Source organism: Coregonus clupeaformis, unplaced genomic scaffold (assembly GCF_020615455.1).
Source record: "Coregonus clupeaformis isolate EN_2021a unplaced genomic scaffold, ASM2061545v1 scaf0145, whole genome shotgun sequence".
In the NCBI taxonomy this organism is placed as follows: Eukaryota; Metazoa; Chordata; class Actinopteri; order Salmoniformes; family Salmonidae; genus Coregonus; species Coregonus clupeaformis.
In genome coordinates this window covers 295,001-312,501 of record NW_025533600.1, presented here as the reverse complement: position 1 = coordinate 312,501, position 17,501 = coordinate 295,001, and the positions used below count along the sequence as shown (strand labels likewise).

At 45.1% G+C, this 17,501-nt stretch overlaps 1 protein-coding gene across 1 annotated transcript in view; it reads right to left on the bottom strand.

Annotated features, from left to right (window-relative positions):
• Window positions 1–17,501, bottom strand: part of prkcab (protein kinase C, alpha, b) — a 190,537-nt gene that overhangs the window by 30,588 nt on the left and 142,448 nt on the right. The window contains exons 4-8 of the mRNA XM_041870974.2: window positions 15,321–15,432; window positions 11,852–11,980; window positions 4,770–4,926; window positions 4,517–4,651; window positions 1,769–1,862 (exon numbers count right to left, since the gene is read on the bottom strand). Coding sequence (XP_041726908.1) covers window positions 1,769–1,862; window positions 4,517–4,651; window positions 4,770–4,926; window positions 11,852–11,980; window positions 15,321–15,432 — 627 coding nt within the window. The remainder of the gene's footprint in view (window positions 1–1,768; window positions 1,863–4,516; window positions 4,652–4,769; window positions 4,927–11,851; window positions 11,981–15,320; window positions 15,433–17,501) is intronic.

Below are 17,501 nucleotides of genomic sequence, written 5' to 3'. Positions count from 1 at the left end.
GCACATTTGACCATAGCGTTCAAATCTCTTGTTCACAAGCCCTGAGTTTGATAAGTGAGTGTACAACACACACCTATACAATTGAATCCAATCCAATGCTGCCACCTTGTGGAGGAGAGTGTGTGCACATATCAAGGCGTGCATGTACAGGACATCACTATACACATGCCCACATGCTTAACCACCTTTCAGCCTTCTGTAGACTAGGCTTGTGATGGACTAATAGAAGGCGGGCTGCGGACCACACTACTGGCCAATAAGGAGGGGTCATTGTCACTCTTAGCCAATGAGGAGCAGTAGTGTTGATCTCCTGGGCAATGACAGTGCATTGCTGAGCCTGAAATGGTGAGGATAAGGACCCCTCCAGAGGCCTGTGTGGTCCACAGATTTACTAACATCAACGCTCTCTCTGTGTGTGTGTGTGTGTGTGTGTGTGTGTGTGTGTGTGTGCGTGTGTGTGTGTGTGTGTGTGTGTGTGTGTGTGTGTGTGTGTGTGTGTGTGTGTGTGTGTGTGTGTGTGTGTGTGTGTGTGTGTGTGTGTACAATATGTGATGTAATAGTGAAGATGTGAGAATTTCTCTTGTGTAGCAGACACCTAACAGGTAAGGCCTGGAATTGTTCCTGACCACATGACCTGACCTGTACAAACTTGGCATCTCTGTTAGTAAATCAGATGTGTTTGAAGAAGCTGAGCGCTACTCAAACCATCAGAGGTGTGAGACATCAATGTAAGAAGACAGGAAGAGACTGCAGAGCTGATAGAGAAGGGTGGGAAAAGGAGGGATGGTTAAAGGAGAGAAGGTGTGGGGACAGAAGAGCTACCTTGATGTAGTGGTTTAATTGGCAGGCCTAGAAGAGACAGGAAGGAGAAGCTACAGTGGTAGTAAAGCCAGCGATGTGTCCCCACAACCCCTTTAAAGCGCTTCGATAACCATGATTATTAACAGCCTATTTTTAATAAAGGATGGCATTATCAGCACATACAGAGAATGTCATAACCATCTCCATCTCTCACAATGTGCAACAGAGACCATACTCAAGAGCTAGTTCTATTCTAATGATTCTCTCTCTCTCTCTCTCTCTCTCTCTCTCTCTCTCTCTCTCGCTCTCTCTGATGATGATGATGATGTTCTGGTTTCCCAGGCAACCCACCCAAACTTGTGAACACCCCCGCCTCGGAGGGATGCGAAGGCCTTTGAATAGAGCGACGTGAGAATTAAAAACAACCCAACTACATGTAGGTCTCAGGAGACTTTGTTTCAGGACAGGAGACAACGTGAGGAAAGGAGGTAATCTGGTTTTGCTCTGTGGTACTGTGTCAGTAGTTTGCATGGATGAAAGAGAAATGTGATAAAGGAGAGGAAAAAAGAAAAAGGCTAGTAGTACTCTGAGAGCATCCATTATGAGTAATATTCAATCACACAGCTAAAGAGGAGAGAGTAATATTCAATCACACAGCTAAAGAGGAGAGAGTAATATTCAATCACACAGCTAAAGAGGAGAGAGTAATATTCAATCACACAGCTAAAGAGGAGAGAGTAGTATTCAATCACACAGCTAAAAAGGAGAGAGAGGACAGACAACATCACCATGGTGACTCGGACACACTATCTCCGAGAGCTCTGTAATCAGGAAATAATCAATTTGTTAAGGGAGGGTGTTTCAGTATTTGTGTGTGTGTGTGTGTGTGTGAGACAGTGAGAAGACTGCTTGGTGGGAGGCAAAATTGTTATTCCATCCAGAGATCTAATAAAGAAATATGTCATACCTCAAACTTCTGCCTGAGCTCCATGTTGACGTCGTCGATCTCAGGGATGGGAACGTTGTAGTACTCCCCTTCCTCCTGGCACAGCATCTTGTACCTGCAGAGTGGACCACAGCAGCACTGTCAGAATCTGTCCATGAAGGAATGAATCAATCAATCAGGTTAAACGATTTAAAAAATAACCTTTATTGACTACACTATACTGGACCAGGACCAACCACACATTTAAGCATCAGTGTTACTCAATAGAGATTTTGCAGTTGGCAGTGCTCTGTATTGATATGTATAATGTGTTTATAGTCAGTCTAGCCTTGATACTGTAGTGCCAGCAGAATGGGTATCTCTGTTTACGGTTGGCTGCTCTGATGTGTACCCATTCTGGCACATTTCCCCACTGGCACAACACACGCACGCAAATATGCACGCACACACACACGCACAAACACACACACACACACACCACCTCATTACTAAGCATCAGGGACCATCTGTATACACTCACACAGACACCTCTTTAAAATGTCTGCCAAACACACAAATCATCATCATCACTGTCATCATCTACAGTGTTGCCTGCCTAAGCCAAGCATTAAGCAGCAGTGTGCCCAGGTCTTTCCAGGAAGCACTAGTCTGCTTCCCAGTCCTGGATCTTCTCCACAGCTTCTAGCAAACAAGGCTAAGGAGACGCTGAGCACTTAGCTGTGAGTTAGGGTTGAATCAGGCTAACTGACGGAAGGTATGCTAACATGAAAAGAGAGTGTTTACGTATGCACATCCAGACTTCTCAAAGCAGCCGGACAAAAATCCCAACAACAACTGTTCTATCCATTAGTGCCCAGAGGGATGCTGTCTGTCTGTATGAATGGAGTGTGTTTTTGTATTTGAAAACAGTATGGATCTATTTCATATTATAAAATAGTATCAGACATGTATTCGGACTGTTGTTCCAGCTACCTACAGTGGGGAGAACAAGTATTTGATACACTGCCGATTTTGCAGGTTTTCCTACTTACAAAGCATGTAGAGGTCTGTAATTTTTATCATAGGTACACTTCAACTGTGAGAGACGGAATCTAAAACAAAAATCCAGAAAATCACATTGTATGATTTTTAAGTTATTAATTTACATTTTATTGCATGAAATAAGTATTTGATACATCAGAAAAGCAGAACTTAATATTTGGTACAGAAACCTTTGTTTGCAATTACAGAGATCATACGTTTCCTGTAGGTCTTGACCAGGTTTGCACACACTGAAGCAGGGATTTTGGCCCACTCCTCCATACAGACCTTCTCCAGATCCTTCAGGTTTTGGGGCTGTCGCTGGGCAATACGGACTTTCAGCTCCCTCCAAAGATTTTCTATTGGGTTCAGGTCTGGAGACTGGCTAGGCCACTCCAGGACCTTAAGATGCTTCTTACAGAGCCACTCCTTAGTTGCCCTGGCTGTGTGTTTCGGGTCGTTGTCATGCTGGAAGACCAACCACAACCCATCTTCAATGCTCTTACTGAGGGAAGGAGGTTGTTGGCCAAGATCTCGCGATACATGGCCCCATCCATCCTCCACTCAATACGGTGCAGTCGTCCTGTCCCCTTTGCAGAAAAGCATCCCCAAAGAATGATGTTTCCACCTCCATGCTTCACGGTTGGGATGGTGTTCTTGGGGTTGTACTCATCCTTCTTCTTCCTCCAAACACAGCGAGTGGAGTTTAGACCAAAAAGCTATATTTTTGTCTCATCAGACCACATGACCTTCTCCCATTCCTCCTCTGGATCATCCAGATGGTCATTGGCAAACTTCAGACGGGCCTGGACATGCGCTGGCTTGAGCAGGGGGGGACCTTGCGTGCGCTGCAGGATTTTAATCCATGACGGCGTAGTGTGTTACTAATGATTTTCTTTGAGACTGTGGTCCCAGCTCTCTTCAGGTCATTGACCAGGTCCTGCCGTGTAGTTCTGGGCTGATCCCTCACCTTCCTCATGATCATTGATGTCCCACGAGGTGAGATCTTGCATGGAGCCCCAGACCGAGGGTGATTGACCGTCATCTTGAACTTCTTCCATTTTCTAATAATTGCGCCAACAGTTGTTGCCTTCTCACCAAGCTGCTTGCCTATTGTCCTGTAGCCCATCCCAGCCTTGTGCAGGTCTACAATTTTATCCCTGATGTCCTTACACAGCTCTCTGGTCTTGGCCATTGTGGAGAGGTTGGAGTCTGTTTGATTGAGTGTGTGGACAGGTGTCTTTTATACAGGTAACGAGTTCAAACAGGTGCAGTTAATACAGGTAATGAGTGGAGAACAGGAGGGCTTCTTAAAGAAAAACTAACAGGTCTGTGAGAGCCAGAATTCTTACTGGTTGGTAGGTGATCAAATACTTATGTCATGCAATAAAATGCAAATTAATTACTTAAAAATCATACAATGTGATTTTCTGGATTTTTGTTTTAGATTCCGCCTCTCACAGTTGAAGTGTACCTATGATAAAAATTACAGACCTCTACATGCTTTGTAAGTAGGAAAACCTGCAAAAATCGGCAGTGTATCAAATACTTGTTCACCCCACTGTATATTAGTAGAGGATGAATGAACAAGAACACTAGTTGTGTGTGTGTGAGTGAGTGTATATGTGTGTGTGTGTGTGTGTGTGTGTGTGTATGTGTGCCTGGGCACCTGTCTGTGTGTGCGCGTGTGTGCATGTGTGTGTGTGTGTGTGTGTGTGTGTGTGTGTGTGTGTGTGAAGGATCACTAACCAGCCGCAGGCGGGGGACTTGATGAGTTCAGACACACCGAAGGACATTGAGCCCATGAAGTCGTTCCTGGTGGTGCGGTCCCAGTCCCACACCTCTATAGACAGACGACGGTCCTTATCCATTACCTTCAGCTTACTGGGGGGACACAGAGCGTGAATGTAAACACACACAGGCACACATGCCGTGAACACACACAAGCATAAACTAACACACACGGTGCACACACGGTGCACTCACACACCCATACACTCACAAGCTGAAAGACTCATTCCAGGTGGGGTTGAGTGAGGAGCGTATGGTCCTGGTCTTCTGTTTGGTCTCGTTCTTGGGGTCAGGGATGAGCTTGAGCTTCACGTAGGGGTCAGACAGACCGTTAGGGTCCATGGGGATCAGGTTTCTGGCTTCACCCACTGGAGAGAGAGAGAGAGAGAGAGAGAGAGAGAGAGAGAGAGAGAGAGAGAGAGAGAGAGAGAGAGAGAGAGAGAGAGAGAGAGAGAGAGAGAGAGAGAGAGAGAGAGAGAGAGAGAGAGAGAGAGAGAGAGAGAGAGAGAGAGAGAGAGAGACAGAAAAGGCAGAAGTTCATGTTTCAAGTTAATTTGATTTTAAATTCAAGTTAATTTGAGTGCATTTGGTAACAATCATTTTTTACCAGTCACTTAAGAATACATACAGTAAGAATAAGAATACATACAGTAATAAGAATAAGAATACATACAGTAATAAATAAATAAAGCATAGTGTACAACATCATTTGCGGAGAGGAAAAGAGAGACGTCTATTAAAAGGACAGGTGTGAGTGAGAGAGGATGATATAATATAAACAATGACCACAAGGCTTTACCGAAAGAGGAGAGCTGTTTCATATCCTGGAAAAGAAAATTCCCCCCTCTCTCTCTCTCTCTCTCTCTCTCTCTCTCTCCTCTCTCTCTCTCTCGCTCAACTTAAGCAGAGAGAGAGAGAATCTCTCAACATGCACAAAAGCAGCTGGAAAGTGAGGAAGGTAATCCAACTTTAACGCATCACTTGTATAAAACAGAGTTGATATTAACATTCATGTTTATCACATAGTGAATTATGGAGTTTCAAGATTTGCTGTAGCTATTAATGTTGTTACTTCTGAGGTGAGCAAGTCACGGGTAGAGCTGTAGTTTGAAGTCCTGGGCACATATTCATAATGCCAATCAGGATCCGTTTTTATTTTGTTGATCATAATGTATAAGATTACATGAACCATGTAGGACGTGGTCCTAGATCAGCACTCTTACTAGTCAGACTCCTTATGAATACAGGGCCTGTTAACTACTGTAACTGCTGCTGATGGGCAAAATGAAGTGTCACCCCAAAAAGCAACATTTCATCATCATCTTGTTGTATAACCCTGTACTTTCTCAGCTGTCAGTTTGCGTGACAACCAACTCATAGAGAGAGTCAGAGCTGGATCTTCTAGAGAGAGACACAACAGGTCAACTTCACCATGGTGACAAGGTCTACAGCTCAGAACCGAAGGGTCCTCTATGGAAACAGTGGGGGTACACTAGGTAATGTTCTCCTGATGTGTCCCTATTTGAAGCACACTGTTGAATAAAAAAATAAGTGGGTAAAAATAAGAACCAGCTATTAGAGCCATATATAGACACCATGGCACTGGGCTAGCCTCGTGAATATCACACAGCCTCTATGGGTGTCATGGTAACCTTAAACAATGGCGCCGTCACCACGGTAACCTTTCCATCTCTGAGCCTGGCTGCTGCTACATTATGCAAAGATAAGCAGAGACGAAATGATAAAGAACATGATACACAGCCGTGTGTGTGTGTGTGTACTTGCTCCCTGTGTGTGATCTTCTGCCAGAGACAGAAGCTATGGCTGATACATCCTTCAAAGAGAGAGAGAGAGAAAGAGAGAGAGAGAGAGGAGAGAGAGAGAGAGAGAGAGAGAGAGAGAGAGAGAGGGAGAGAGAGAGAGGGGGAGAGAGAGAGGGGGAGAGACTAAGAGAAAAGGAGAGAGAGGTGGAGAGAGAGAGGGCGAGAGAGATAGAGAAGGAGGGAGAGAGAGAGGGGGAAAGAGAGAGAGAAAGAAAGAGAGAGAGAAAGAGAGGGAGAGAGAGAGGGAGAGAGAGAGAGAGAAGGAGAGAGAGAGGGGGAGAGAGAGAGAGAGAGAGAGAGAGAGAGAGAGAGAGAGAGAGAGAGAGAGAGAGAGGGAGAGGGAGAGGGAGAAAGGCAACATGCCAGACAAAATAAAAACTGTCAACCCACCCAGACGATACGGTACAAAGAGACTAGCCAGAGCACAGAGAGAAGAGATTTCATCACAAGATGCGAGGATATGCCTGGGATATGACCTTATGAATGCCTATGAAACACATATCTAAAGATGTGACACTTAAAAACTTCCAATCTTGAACTCATGGGTGATGGAGAGGGAACTAATTAAATAGAAAATAAATGGATAAATTGCTGTCTTTGAAAACCCCAGAGAAGGATTGTACACAATATTATGATTCTACTTAACTCGAGGAAAGAGATAATCACAACTCATTCTCAGACATACTACTCTGCATATTCAAATGCATTCACTCAGACTCAGACTAAGCTGATGCAAGCAGAGCACAGATTTATATGGTTCCTACATCTAAGTATTCAGGAGTTGAGGTTGGCTGAGGATACATCAGACAGCTGCCTGACGTTAGTGTCGGCATGTCAATTAGCAGAGATCATAGTGAAAGTTCTGGATTATTTAATAAAAGGGAGATATAATATATTAGTAGACATTGTTATTTATGAGCTATATGCTCTTTAGCTCTACCTGTCACGGGACCATGTAGTGGAGAGAGAGAGAGAGAGAGAGAGAGAGAGAGAGAGAGAGAGAGAGAGACGGGGCATGGATTCTGCAAGGTGTTGAAAGTGTTCCACAGGGATGCTGGCCCATGTTGACTCCAATGCTTCCCACTGTTGTGTCAAGTTGGCTGGATGTCCTTTGGGTGGTGGACCATTCTTGATACACACGGGAAACTGTTGAGCGTGAAAAACCTCTACCATACCCCGTTCAAAGGCACTTAAATATTTTGTCTTGCCCATTCACCCTCTGAATGGCACACATTACACAATCCATGTCTCAATTGTCTCAAGGCTTAAAAAATATTATTTAACCTGTCTCCTCCCCTTAATCTACACTGATTGAAGTGGATTTAACAAGTGACATCAATAAGGGATCATAGCTTTCACCTGGATTCACCTAGTCAGTGTAAGTCATGGAAAGAGCAGGTGTCCTTAATGTTTTGTACACTCAGTGTATATCTCTGGTTCCTGGGTAAAGAAGTGTCCTGTCACCTGTTGTGTGTCTATGTGACCAATAGAGGGAGGCCCAGGTCTCTATTACAGCTCTCTCTAGCTGACAGCCCAAGTCAGAAGTTCACATCTTGTTCAATACAGCACTTAATGCTTGAGTCCTGTCGATACGCTCCTGGAGTGCTCATTAAACACACACACACGCGCACACATGCACGCACGCACGCACACACAAACACACACTCACACACACACACACACACATGAATGCACACGAATGCACACGAACGCACATGAACGCACACAACAACAAGAGACTCTATAGCATTGCCATGACACTAGTCTCTCAGGTCTGCCTCTACCAGTCCTCATCATTCACTCCTTCATCCAGGAATAGAATACATCTTCTATTATCCTCTCAGCTTCTTCCTTCTCTGAAGTCTCCTTTAGTGCAGATCACAGATATTGCTGTATATAAATAACATGATAGTTCTTACAGAAGGGGTTACTACACTTCACTACCTTGGTAACTCTCATTACTGTATCTGTAACAGAATCACATTGTAGTTAGAGACGACTGGACGTCTAACTAGAGTTGAATAATCACACGGATACGATTTTTTAAATACTGTATTAGGATAGAGAGAATGTTTTATATATTTGTTCCTTTTTTGGAAGGCTCAGGATCTTCAATGTTTATACAGATAAGCACCTAATTCCCATAGAAACCTTTGATAGCATACCTACTTACTAATCTTTATATGGTTCAGGGCCCGTATTCATAAAGCTTCTCAGAGTAGGAATGCGATCTAGGATCAGGCCCCTCATCTAGGATCAGGCCCCTCATCTAGGATCAGGCCCCTCATCTAGGATCAGGCCCCTCATCTAGGATCAGGCCCCTCATCTTATTCATTATGATTTAAAAGGCAAAAATGTACTCTGAGAGGCTTTGTGAATATGGCGCTGGTCTGTGCTCAGGTAAGGTTTGTTCATATCAACTGGACATGGTATTTGCCTCACTGTGCCCCCTGCCAGCATAATCCACTATGACCCTATTCTGGCTTTACAACCGAATCCTAAAATCATATTACAAAATATACTATTTCTAAAATTAGATGTGATTTGGAGAAATCTGGACGGAAGGCAGCTCAATCCCCTTGAAAAGCCTTTGAAATTCAAATGCCATGTTGCGTAACAAAGCGATGTCCGCATGCAGCAGCCACAGTAGTACTGTAGCACCAATGCATGTCTGGTAATCTGATGAGCTGGGTTGATTCCCACTGTTCAATGGTAGAGTAGTGAGAGAGAATCACACACACTGTACTGTAACCATACTAGTTTTATGTCTGTTATTCTGCATCTGGTTTTCCTGTGGATTCCCAGGGCTTTGGAGCCCAGGGCATGGGATAATAAAGGATGACATGGATGAGCTCTATTCAATCAAAACAGGTGTCTGGAAGTAACAATAAACAATTCTCATTTTGCATGGCGTTTGCAAATGCATGTTTAGAGTCATTCAGGACATTCACTCAATTCAATTCCACTCCAAACAAAGCATTATTTATCCCAGAGGAACAAGTGCGCTGGGCCAAGCAGTGCTTCCCTCACAGTGCTGGGTGAATATAATGTAGGCTTTATGTAGCATGTCAGCTCCTATTAACTGTATGTTCTTATCAACACAAACACACAGACGTCATTGTATTTCTCAGCTCAGTGGTTCCATGAACTGTGTGTGTTCACTGGCTGGGTCCTCGGATGCCCCTGTGTGTGGTGTCTGTGGGTGTGGGTGACATGGACTTAGAGAGCAGAAATGGACGTGTCTGCATCCATGTGTCTGCGATGCTTAAACTCCAGAGCTAACGGGAGATCCCTATTGGCCCTAGGTTATTGTTTTGGTCTTGGAAGGAGAGAGAGAGGAGGAGGGGAAAATAAGGACGAGAGGTGGAGGGGAGAAGAAGAGAGTATGGTGAAGGAGGGATGAGAAGAGGTGGATACAGGAGGACAGAGATAGAGGGAGGAGGAAAAGAGAGAGATGGATAATCAATAGAGAGAGAGGGACAGTATAAGAGGGAAGGAGGGAGAGGGGAAAGAGGGAGAGGGGAAAGAGGGAGAGGGGAATGCTGGGTTATTCAAGGAGAGAGGGGAGCAGGTTTACTTAGGAAGAAGTGGGGAAGGATGAATAGATGAGAGGGGGATGAAAAGTGAGGACCGCAGGCATGGATGTTTAGGAAAATAGGAGGGAGGGATGGGTAGATGAGAGCAGGGTATTGAAGGAGAGAGCTGTGAGGAGGAGAGGAAGAGGTTATTGTAGGACAGAGGAGAAAAGGAGGGGGAGATGAGGACAGGGGAGTGAGGAGAGGGCAGTGTTATGATAGAGAGAGAGAGAGAGAGAGAGAGAGAGAGAGAGAGAGAGAGAGAGAGAGAGAGAGAGAGAGAGAGAGAGAGAGAGAGAGAGAGAGAGAGAGAGAGAGAGAGAGAGAGGAGGGGAGAAGAGAGAGAGAGAGAGAGAGGGAGAGGGAGAGGGAGAGGGAGAAAGAGAGAGAGAGAGAGAGAGAGAGAGAGAGAGAGAGAGAGAGAGAGAGAGAGAGAGAGAGAGAGAGAGAGAGGGAGAGAGGGGAGAGAGAAAGAGAAAGAGGAAGAGAGAGAGAGAGAGAGAGAGAGCAAGTAGGAGGGACAGAAAGTGCAGGAGGGAAGAGAGGGTTATTGTATTGGAGAGAGCCTTGGAGACATGTGTGTGTTTTCTTGGCTGGACAGATTTAATCAAGTTCACAGAGCGCTGAACCAGAATGGCCTCCCAATGTCTGTAGAAGCCACAGGGAACATACACAATCTGATGCCACTGTTCAGTCCTCAGCTTGGCAGACCTTCTGGCCCAAATACATTGCCTCTCTCTTTTTGTTTTCTTTCTCTCTCTCTGTCATTCCTTCGCTCCTTTTTGTGACATTCTCTCTCTTCCACTCTATCTTCTGTTTTCTCTCAGTCTTTCTGTCTTTTTTTCTCTTCATCTCTCTCTCTGTTTTGTGTCTTTCTATGGTCTCTTTCTTTCTCTCTGGAATTGAGTCAGTAACCCTCAAAGTCTTCTTTGAGAGAGTCTGGTGGCCTTGCCAACTGTATCGACATCCCTGTCACTGTTAATTCATTGCCCCTATGAAAAACCTATTCTCTTAAAGGGATACTTTGGGATTGTATCTACTTCCCCAGAGTCAGATGAACTTGTGAATACCATTTTTATGTCTCTGTGTCCAGTATGAAGGAAGTTAGAGGTAGTTTCTCAAGCCAATGCTAACTAGTGTTAGCACAATGACTGGATGTCTATGGGTATGTATCCCTTTAAGGTTGTCAATAGATCTCACTGATAAAGAGTTACAGCCCATGCAAGCAGGGATATCAGACGGGGCCCCTGCAAACACTCCTCGCTGTCACAGGCCTGACCCGAACCACCTTGGCGATCCACACGTGGTGTGCTGCCCACCCCCCCCCCCCCCCTCTTTACACTGGCAGTGCCAGCTAAAGCACCAGGCAGAGGGCCAGACATCAGCCACCCCTGCCCAGGAGAGAGAGAGAGAGAGAGAGAGAGAGAGAGAGAGAGAGAGAGAGAGAGAGAGAGAGAGAGAGAGAGAGAGAGAGAGAGAGAGAGAGAGAGAGAGAGAGAGAGAGAGAGAGAGAGAGAGAGGCTGATAGATAGAAGGAGACAGGGAAGAGACACATTCTGCGTACTCAAAATGGTATTAGGGTGTCACTGAAATGTTGTGTGTAGCATGTGACTGACCATGACATGTAGAATGCAGCTCATCACTCAGTCTCCTTGAATAGCATGACACTTGTGCCATGCCACTCACCTCTAGCTAGCATGCAGTATGTAAGTGTAATGTCAATGTAGTCAGTGTCATGTCAGTCAAACGTATTGTAGCTAGCATGTAGCATGTAGTCTGTGTCATGGCACTCACCACTCACATGTAGCTAACATGTAGTGTAGTCTGTCATGTCACTTACAGGTAGCTAGCATGTATCATTCAGTCATGTCTCTCCTTTGTAGCGTGCGACTCACCTGTGACGTGTAGCCTGTCTCCGCTGACTTCGATCTTGAGGAAGATGCGTCCTCTGCGCTCCGTGTGGTCTGTCCCACACAGGCTTGGCACGTTCATTACACACTGATTGTGCACGTTCATGTCGCAGGCTGGACAAACACACACACAAACACATTGACTCTATAACAGGTTCATATTATGGTGGAGCTCAGCTAACTGGTCATGGTGAACACACACTCATAAGTCTGCAAGTTATCTGCTAAGCAAGACCTAACGGTAGTGTTTCATATTTCTACAATAGTCCAGCCAGGTATTGGACAGAGCCTGCTCTCACTCTCTGTATCTCAGCTTCCCAGTTTCCCTCTCTCTCTCTTCATTCAATTTAAGGGCTTTATTGGCATGGGAAACGTATGTTAACATTGCCAAAGCAAGTGAAGTAGATAGTAAACAAAAGTATTAACAGTAAACATTACACTCAGAACTTCCAAAAGAATAAAGACATTTCAAATGTCATATTATGTCTATATACAGTGTTGTAACAATGTGCAAATAGTTATAGTACAAATGGGAAAATAAATAAACATAAATATGGGTTGTATTTATATCTCTCTCTCTCTCTCTCTCTCTCTCTCTCTCTCTCTCTCTCTCTCTCTCTCTCTCTCTCTCTCTCTCTCTCTCTCTCCTCTCTCTCTCTCTCTCTCTCCCCTCTCTCTCTCTCTCTCTCTCTCTCTCTCTCTCTCTCTCTCTCTCTCTCCCCTCTCTCTCTCTCTCTCTCTCTCTCTCTCTCTCTCTCTCTCTCTCTCTCTCTCTCTCTCTCTCTCTCTCTCTCTCTCTCTCTCTCTCTCTCTCTCTCTCTCTCTCTCTCTCTCTCTCTCTCTCTCTCTCCCTCTCGCCCTCTCTCCCTCTCTGTCTTATTCCCTAAGGGTCTTAGAGGAGAACACATTGAGTGTTTACATTAGTGGCTAATGAAGCTAATGAAGACAAACAGGAGAGGGACCAGAGGGAGAGGAGGCTCAGGCCTCCCTCCTCCTTTCCTCATCCCCCTTCTCTATCCCCTATCTCTTTATCCTCATACACCCTCACCTTACCTCTCTCCCCACATCTATCCAGCCCCACCATCATCCCTACTCTACACTCCTCTGTCCGCTCAATCTACTTTTCAACATACCCCTGCTTCCCCTCATCCCTCTATCTCCGCCCACTCTACCTCACCTCTATTAATCCCCAACTCTTCCCTTTCTGTACATCACCCATTTGGATTTGTCCCCTCATCCCCCTCAATCTCTACCTCCCTCCCTTATTTATTCTCCTCAACTCTTCACTTTCTCTTCCTCACCCATTACCGTCCTTCTCCTTCTTCCCTCACCCCTATTTCTCCCTCTTTCCCTCCTCTTTCCACCTCCACCTCCTCCTCTTCCTCCTCCTCTATTTTTGTACCTGGGAGGATAGGAGAGCCCCAGTGGCAGCCAGATCGGGAGGCAGGGATGTAATGACTAATTTGGTGGCATCAGGCCTCCCCACATCAATTTATATCAATCTGCTCTCATTAACATCTGTGATAACGCTGCCACCAGAGACACAAGAGATGGATGGAGGGAGAGGGATAGATGGGGACAGGGAGAGATGGAGAGAGTATGAAGAGTGTGGGGAGGGAACGGGTGTGGGTTGAGAGATAGTGTGGGAGAGAGAGAACAAAGAAAGAAAGAAAGAAAGAAAGAAAGAAAGAAAGAAAGAAAGAAAGAAAGAAAGAAAGAAAGAAAGAAAGAAAGAAAGAAAGAAAGAAAGAAAGAAAGAAAGAAAGAAAGAAAGAAAGAAAGAAAGAAAGAAAGAAAGAAAGAAAGAAAGAAAGAAAGAAAGAAAGAAAGAAGAGGGAGGTGGGATATTTGGAGAGACAGGGAGAGAGATGGAGAGAGTAGAAAGAGTGTGGGGAGGGGATGGGAGTGGGTTGAGAGGTAGTGTGGGAAAGCGAGGAGAGAAAAGGAAGAAAGCAAGGGAGAGAAGAGGGAAGTGGGGCATTTGGAAAGATAGGGAGAGTGAGATTTAGAGCAGAGGGAAACAGAGTGTAGGAGGAAGGAATGAGGCATTAGAAGGGACAGAGTGGGGGCAGCTACAGTATTTTCCCTGAATTACACATCCTTATGAAAAGTAAAGCTATTCCCATGTGTCCTCACTACTGGCCATCTCTAGGAGATTTGATGTTGTATTTTCTCCACACACACATGAACAGACACACACACACACACACACACACACATGACACACACACACACACACACACACACACACACACACACACACACACACACACACAGGTCTATGATTTTCCCCCAGTATAAATCTGTGTGTCACATTGTACAGTATGAAAAGGGTGTTGGACCTGTGGCTGCATACTGATTCTCCACACTTCCCATCAAAAGCTTTGGATTGGTGCAAGCCATGCTGGAGGGAGTTTTCATGATTGGAGTGGGCAAGTGCACTCTTCAGGAACAGTGTGGAGAATCAGAAAGCAGCCTGTGATGCGAGGCTGTGTAGCCTTTCTAGGGGCTCAGGGCCCATATTCATAAAACCTGTCAGCATAGAAGTGCTGACCTAGGATCAGGACCCCCTGTCCATGTAATCTTATTGATGATGATCTAAACGGCAACACTGATCCTAGATTGCACACAAGGTCCAACTGAAATGTGACTTTTAACCCCACCCCTCCGAAAGGTTTTGTAGAGGAGCAGGAGCAGGGGGCTGCCACACTGGGAGCCCGGGGAGCTGTTGTGGTGGCTTAAGTGCTTTGCTCAAGAGCACAACGGCAGGCATTGGCATCTAGGATTTGATACCAGCAACCCTCCAGTTGCCAGCTCACTTCCCACCAGATTTTTCCAGTCAGACCTGGGATTCAAAATGGCAACCTTTCTAACCGCTAGGCTACCTGCCGCCCCAGAGAGTAACAGTGCTTATCTCAAATCAAATCAAATCAAATCAAATTTTATTAGTCACATGCGCCGAATACAACAGGTGCAGACATTACAGTGAAATGCTTACTTACAGCCCTTAACCAAGCATTTCACTGTAATGTCTGCACCTGTTGTATTCGGCGCATGTGACCAATAAAATTTGATTTGATTTGATTTGATTTGAGATAAGCACTGTTACTCTCTGGGGCGGCAGGTAGCCTAGCGGTTAGAAAGGTTGCCATTTTGAATCCCAGGTCTGACTGGAAAAATCTGGTGGGAAGTGAGCTGGCAACTGGAGGGTTGCTGGTATCAAATCCTAGATGCCAATGCCTGCCGTTGTGCTCTTGAGCAAAGCACTTAAGCCACCACAACAGCTCCCCGGGCTCCCAGTGTGGCAGCCCCCTGCTCCTGCTCCTCTACAAAACCTTTCGGAGGGGTGGGGTTAAAAGTCACATTTCAGTTGGACCTTGTGTGCAATTGACCAATAAAGTAATCTTAATCTTATGGTTCAACTGAGTAAAGGTGTCATAAGAGATGGACTCACTGTCGCATTTCATCCCCTGGTGGATGAGTCCGTAGAGGAGGGAGCCACAGTGGTCGCAGAACGTGGGACTGCCGTACGAGTGGATCTTAAACTTGTGCTTGCTTCTGGGGTCCTGGAAACACACACACAAAGACAGAGATTATTTCATTGTTTTGTCAACTGAAGCGTTCAAGATCAACAGCAGCACATGAAATATAAAACAGCGTAAATAAAAAAACACCCGAATCAATCAGTGATCAATCAAGATAGAACACTGCTTTTGTTGCTACTTGCTAAGAACATTTCCACTCCACAAAGCCATTTCAGGTAAGGTAGTTATTGATCCATTCTACCCATTCACCCCCTCTCTATTTCTATCAAATGTCACTGCATTTCTGGGTCAAGTTCATTAGGGCACACTGTAGCAAAGCATTTTGCAGCGGAAAAGGAAAACAAGCGTTTCCTTTTTGAAAAATTCAGGTAGCTCCTTCCGTTTAACAAATGTTTTCCCTATTTTCTGTCTAATGAACAGTACCCAGTTCTACCAATACATCCGTTGCGTCTACCGGCTCAATTAAGACGGCATGTCTCCAATCCCATAATTCAACACCCTGTCGCTCCATCTCTCCAACATCTGACAGGATAAATGTGGAATGGGGAGAGCTGTGGGAATACCGGGAGCTCTTTGGAGCCAGGCAGATGCTTTGATTTGTTGTATTATGGAACTGTTCTCCATAATGATGAGGAAGACTGATGTGGGAAAAATGTGTGTGTGTTCTGAGTGACACAGCTGGGTTTCCCTGCCCTACTATCACATTCAGTACAGTAAAGTACGGAGAGAGGTGAAGAAGGGTTGTACTGTAAGATAGTGTCTCAAGGGTTGGAAATAGGATGACTATCTGTACTGTCTGTTATTCTGCTGAATCAGCTTAAAATTAGCATTACGTTCACCTGAATTTTTTTTGTTGAATAATCACAAATCGAATGAAAACTGTATCACACAATCAAAATTAGGTTAATCTTGAAAACATGATTTACACTACATTATAAACTGGGTGTGATTATGTAAGAAGCTATAGTTTCTTGACTTGTGACCTCATGGTGTCTCACTCTATACTGAGAGGAATCACTTTCTAATCCACCAGCTGTTTATCTTGGATAAAACATCTGGCAGCAACACTGGGTTAAACTGAGCTAATGAGCCAACGTTCGTTCAACGTTAGATAGCTAACATGCAAAGGAACCCTACTAGCTGAAGGTGGAGATTGATTTAGAGTGGGGGTTTGGAGGAGAAAACACAACAAACTAACGTTGGATTGATATGATGTCATCCAGTGTGTAGGCTAACTGAATTTGGAATGTGGAATGTTAAACCTGACGCCATAAACCAACCAAATGTGTCATAACTCCTGTATCTGTAATCACACATAAGAAAGACAGTAAACCAGGTTTCATCATCATCCTCAAGAAACTGGCCTTGACACAAACACAGCCACCGATATAGACTGTGATTGGCAGGGAGGATTCCGGAATGTCTTAATTAGAATGTTGCCATTTTAGAATGTTTAATTTAAGCACCTCTTCCGCTATGGCCCACCTACAAGCGTTGGCTGACTCGGAATAACATAACAAGAGAATGGACAGATCCCTCTCATTTTTTGGGCCACCGTGCAGATGTGCTATCATGGGACTGGGATCTGTATCTGTCCAGACCTTCCTTCAGGGATCCTGTCTCTACACTCTACTGATCTAGTCTGGTGGATCCTGTCTCTACACTCTACTGGTCTGGTGGATCCTGTCTCTACACTCTACTGGCCTGGTGGAGCCTGTCTCTACACTCTACTGGTGTATCCTGTCTCTACTGGATCCTGTCTCTACACTCTACTGATCTAGTCTGGTGGATTACCAGCCACTGGGTGCGTTCCTCTGCCTAGGCGTACTTACAACGCCTGGATAGGTATTTATCAAATCAGCTGACCACATCATATGTTATAGCAATCTGGTGCCCCGTGGCACAGTCGATGACGTGACACGCAACCATTGGTTGCTTCCGTCCCTCTCCTCGCCCCAACCTGGGCTCGAACCAGGGACCCTTAGAACACATCGACAACAGTCTCCCTCGAAGCATCGTTACCTATCGCAGAGCCACGGTCCTTGCAGAGAAAGGGAAACAACTACTTCAGAGCGAGTGATGTCACCAAT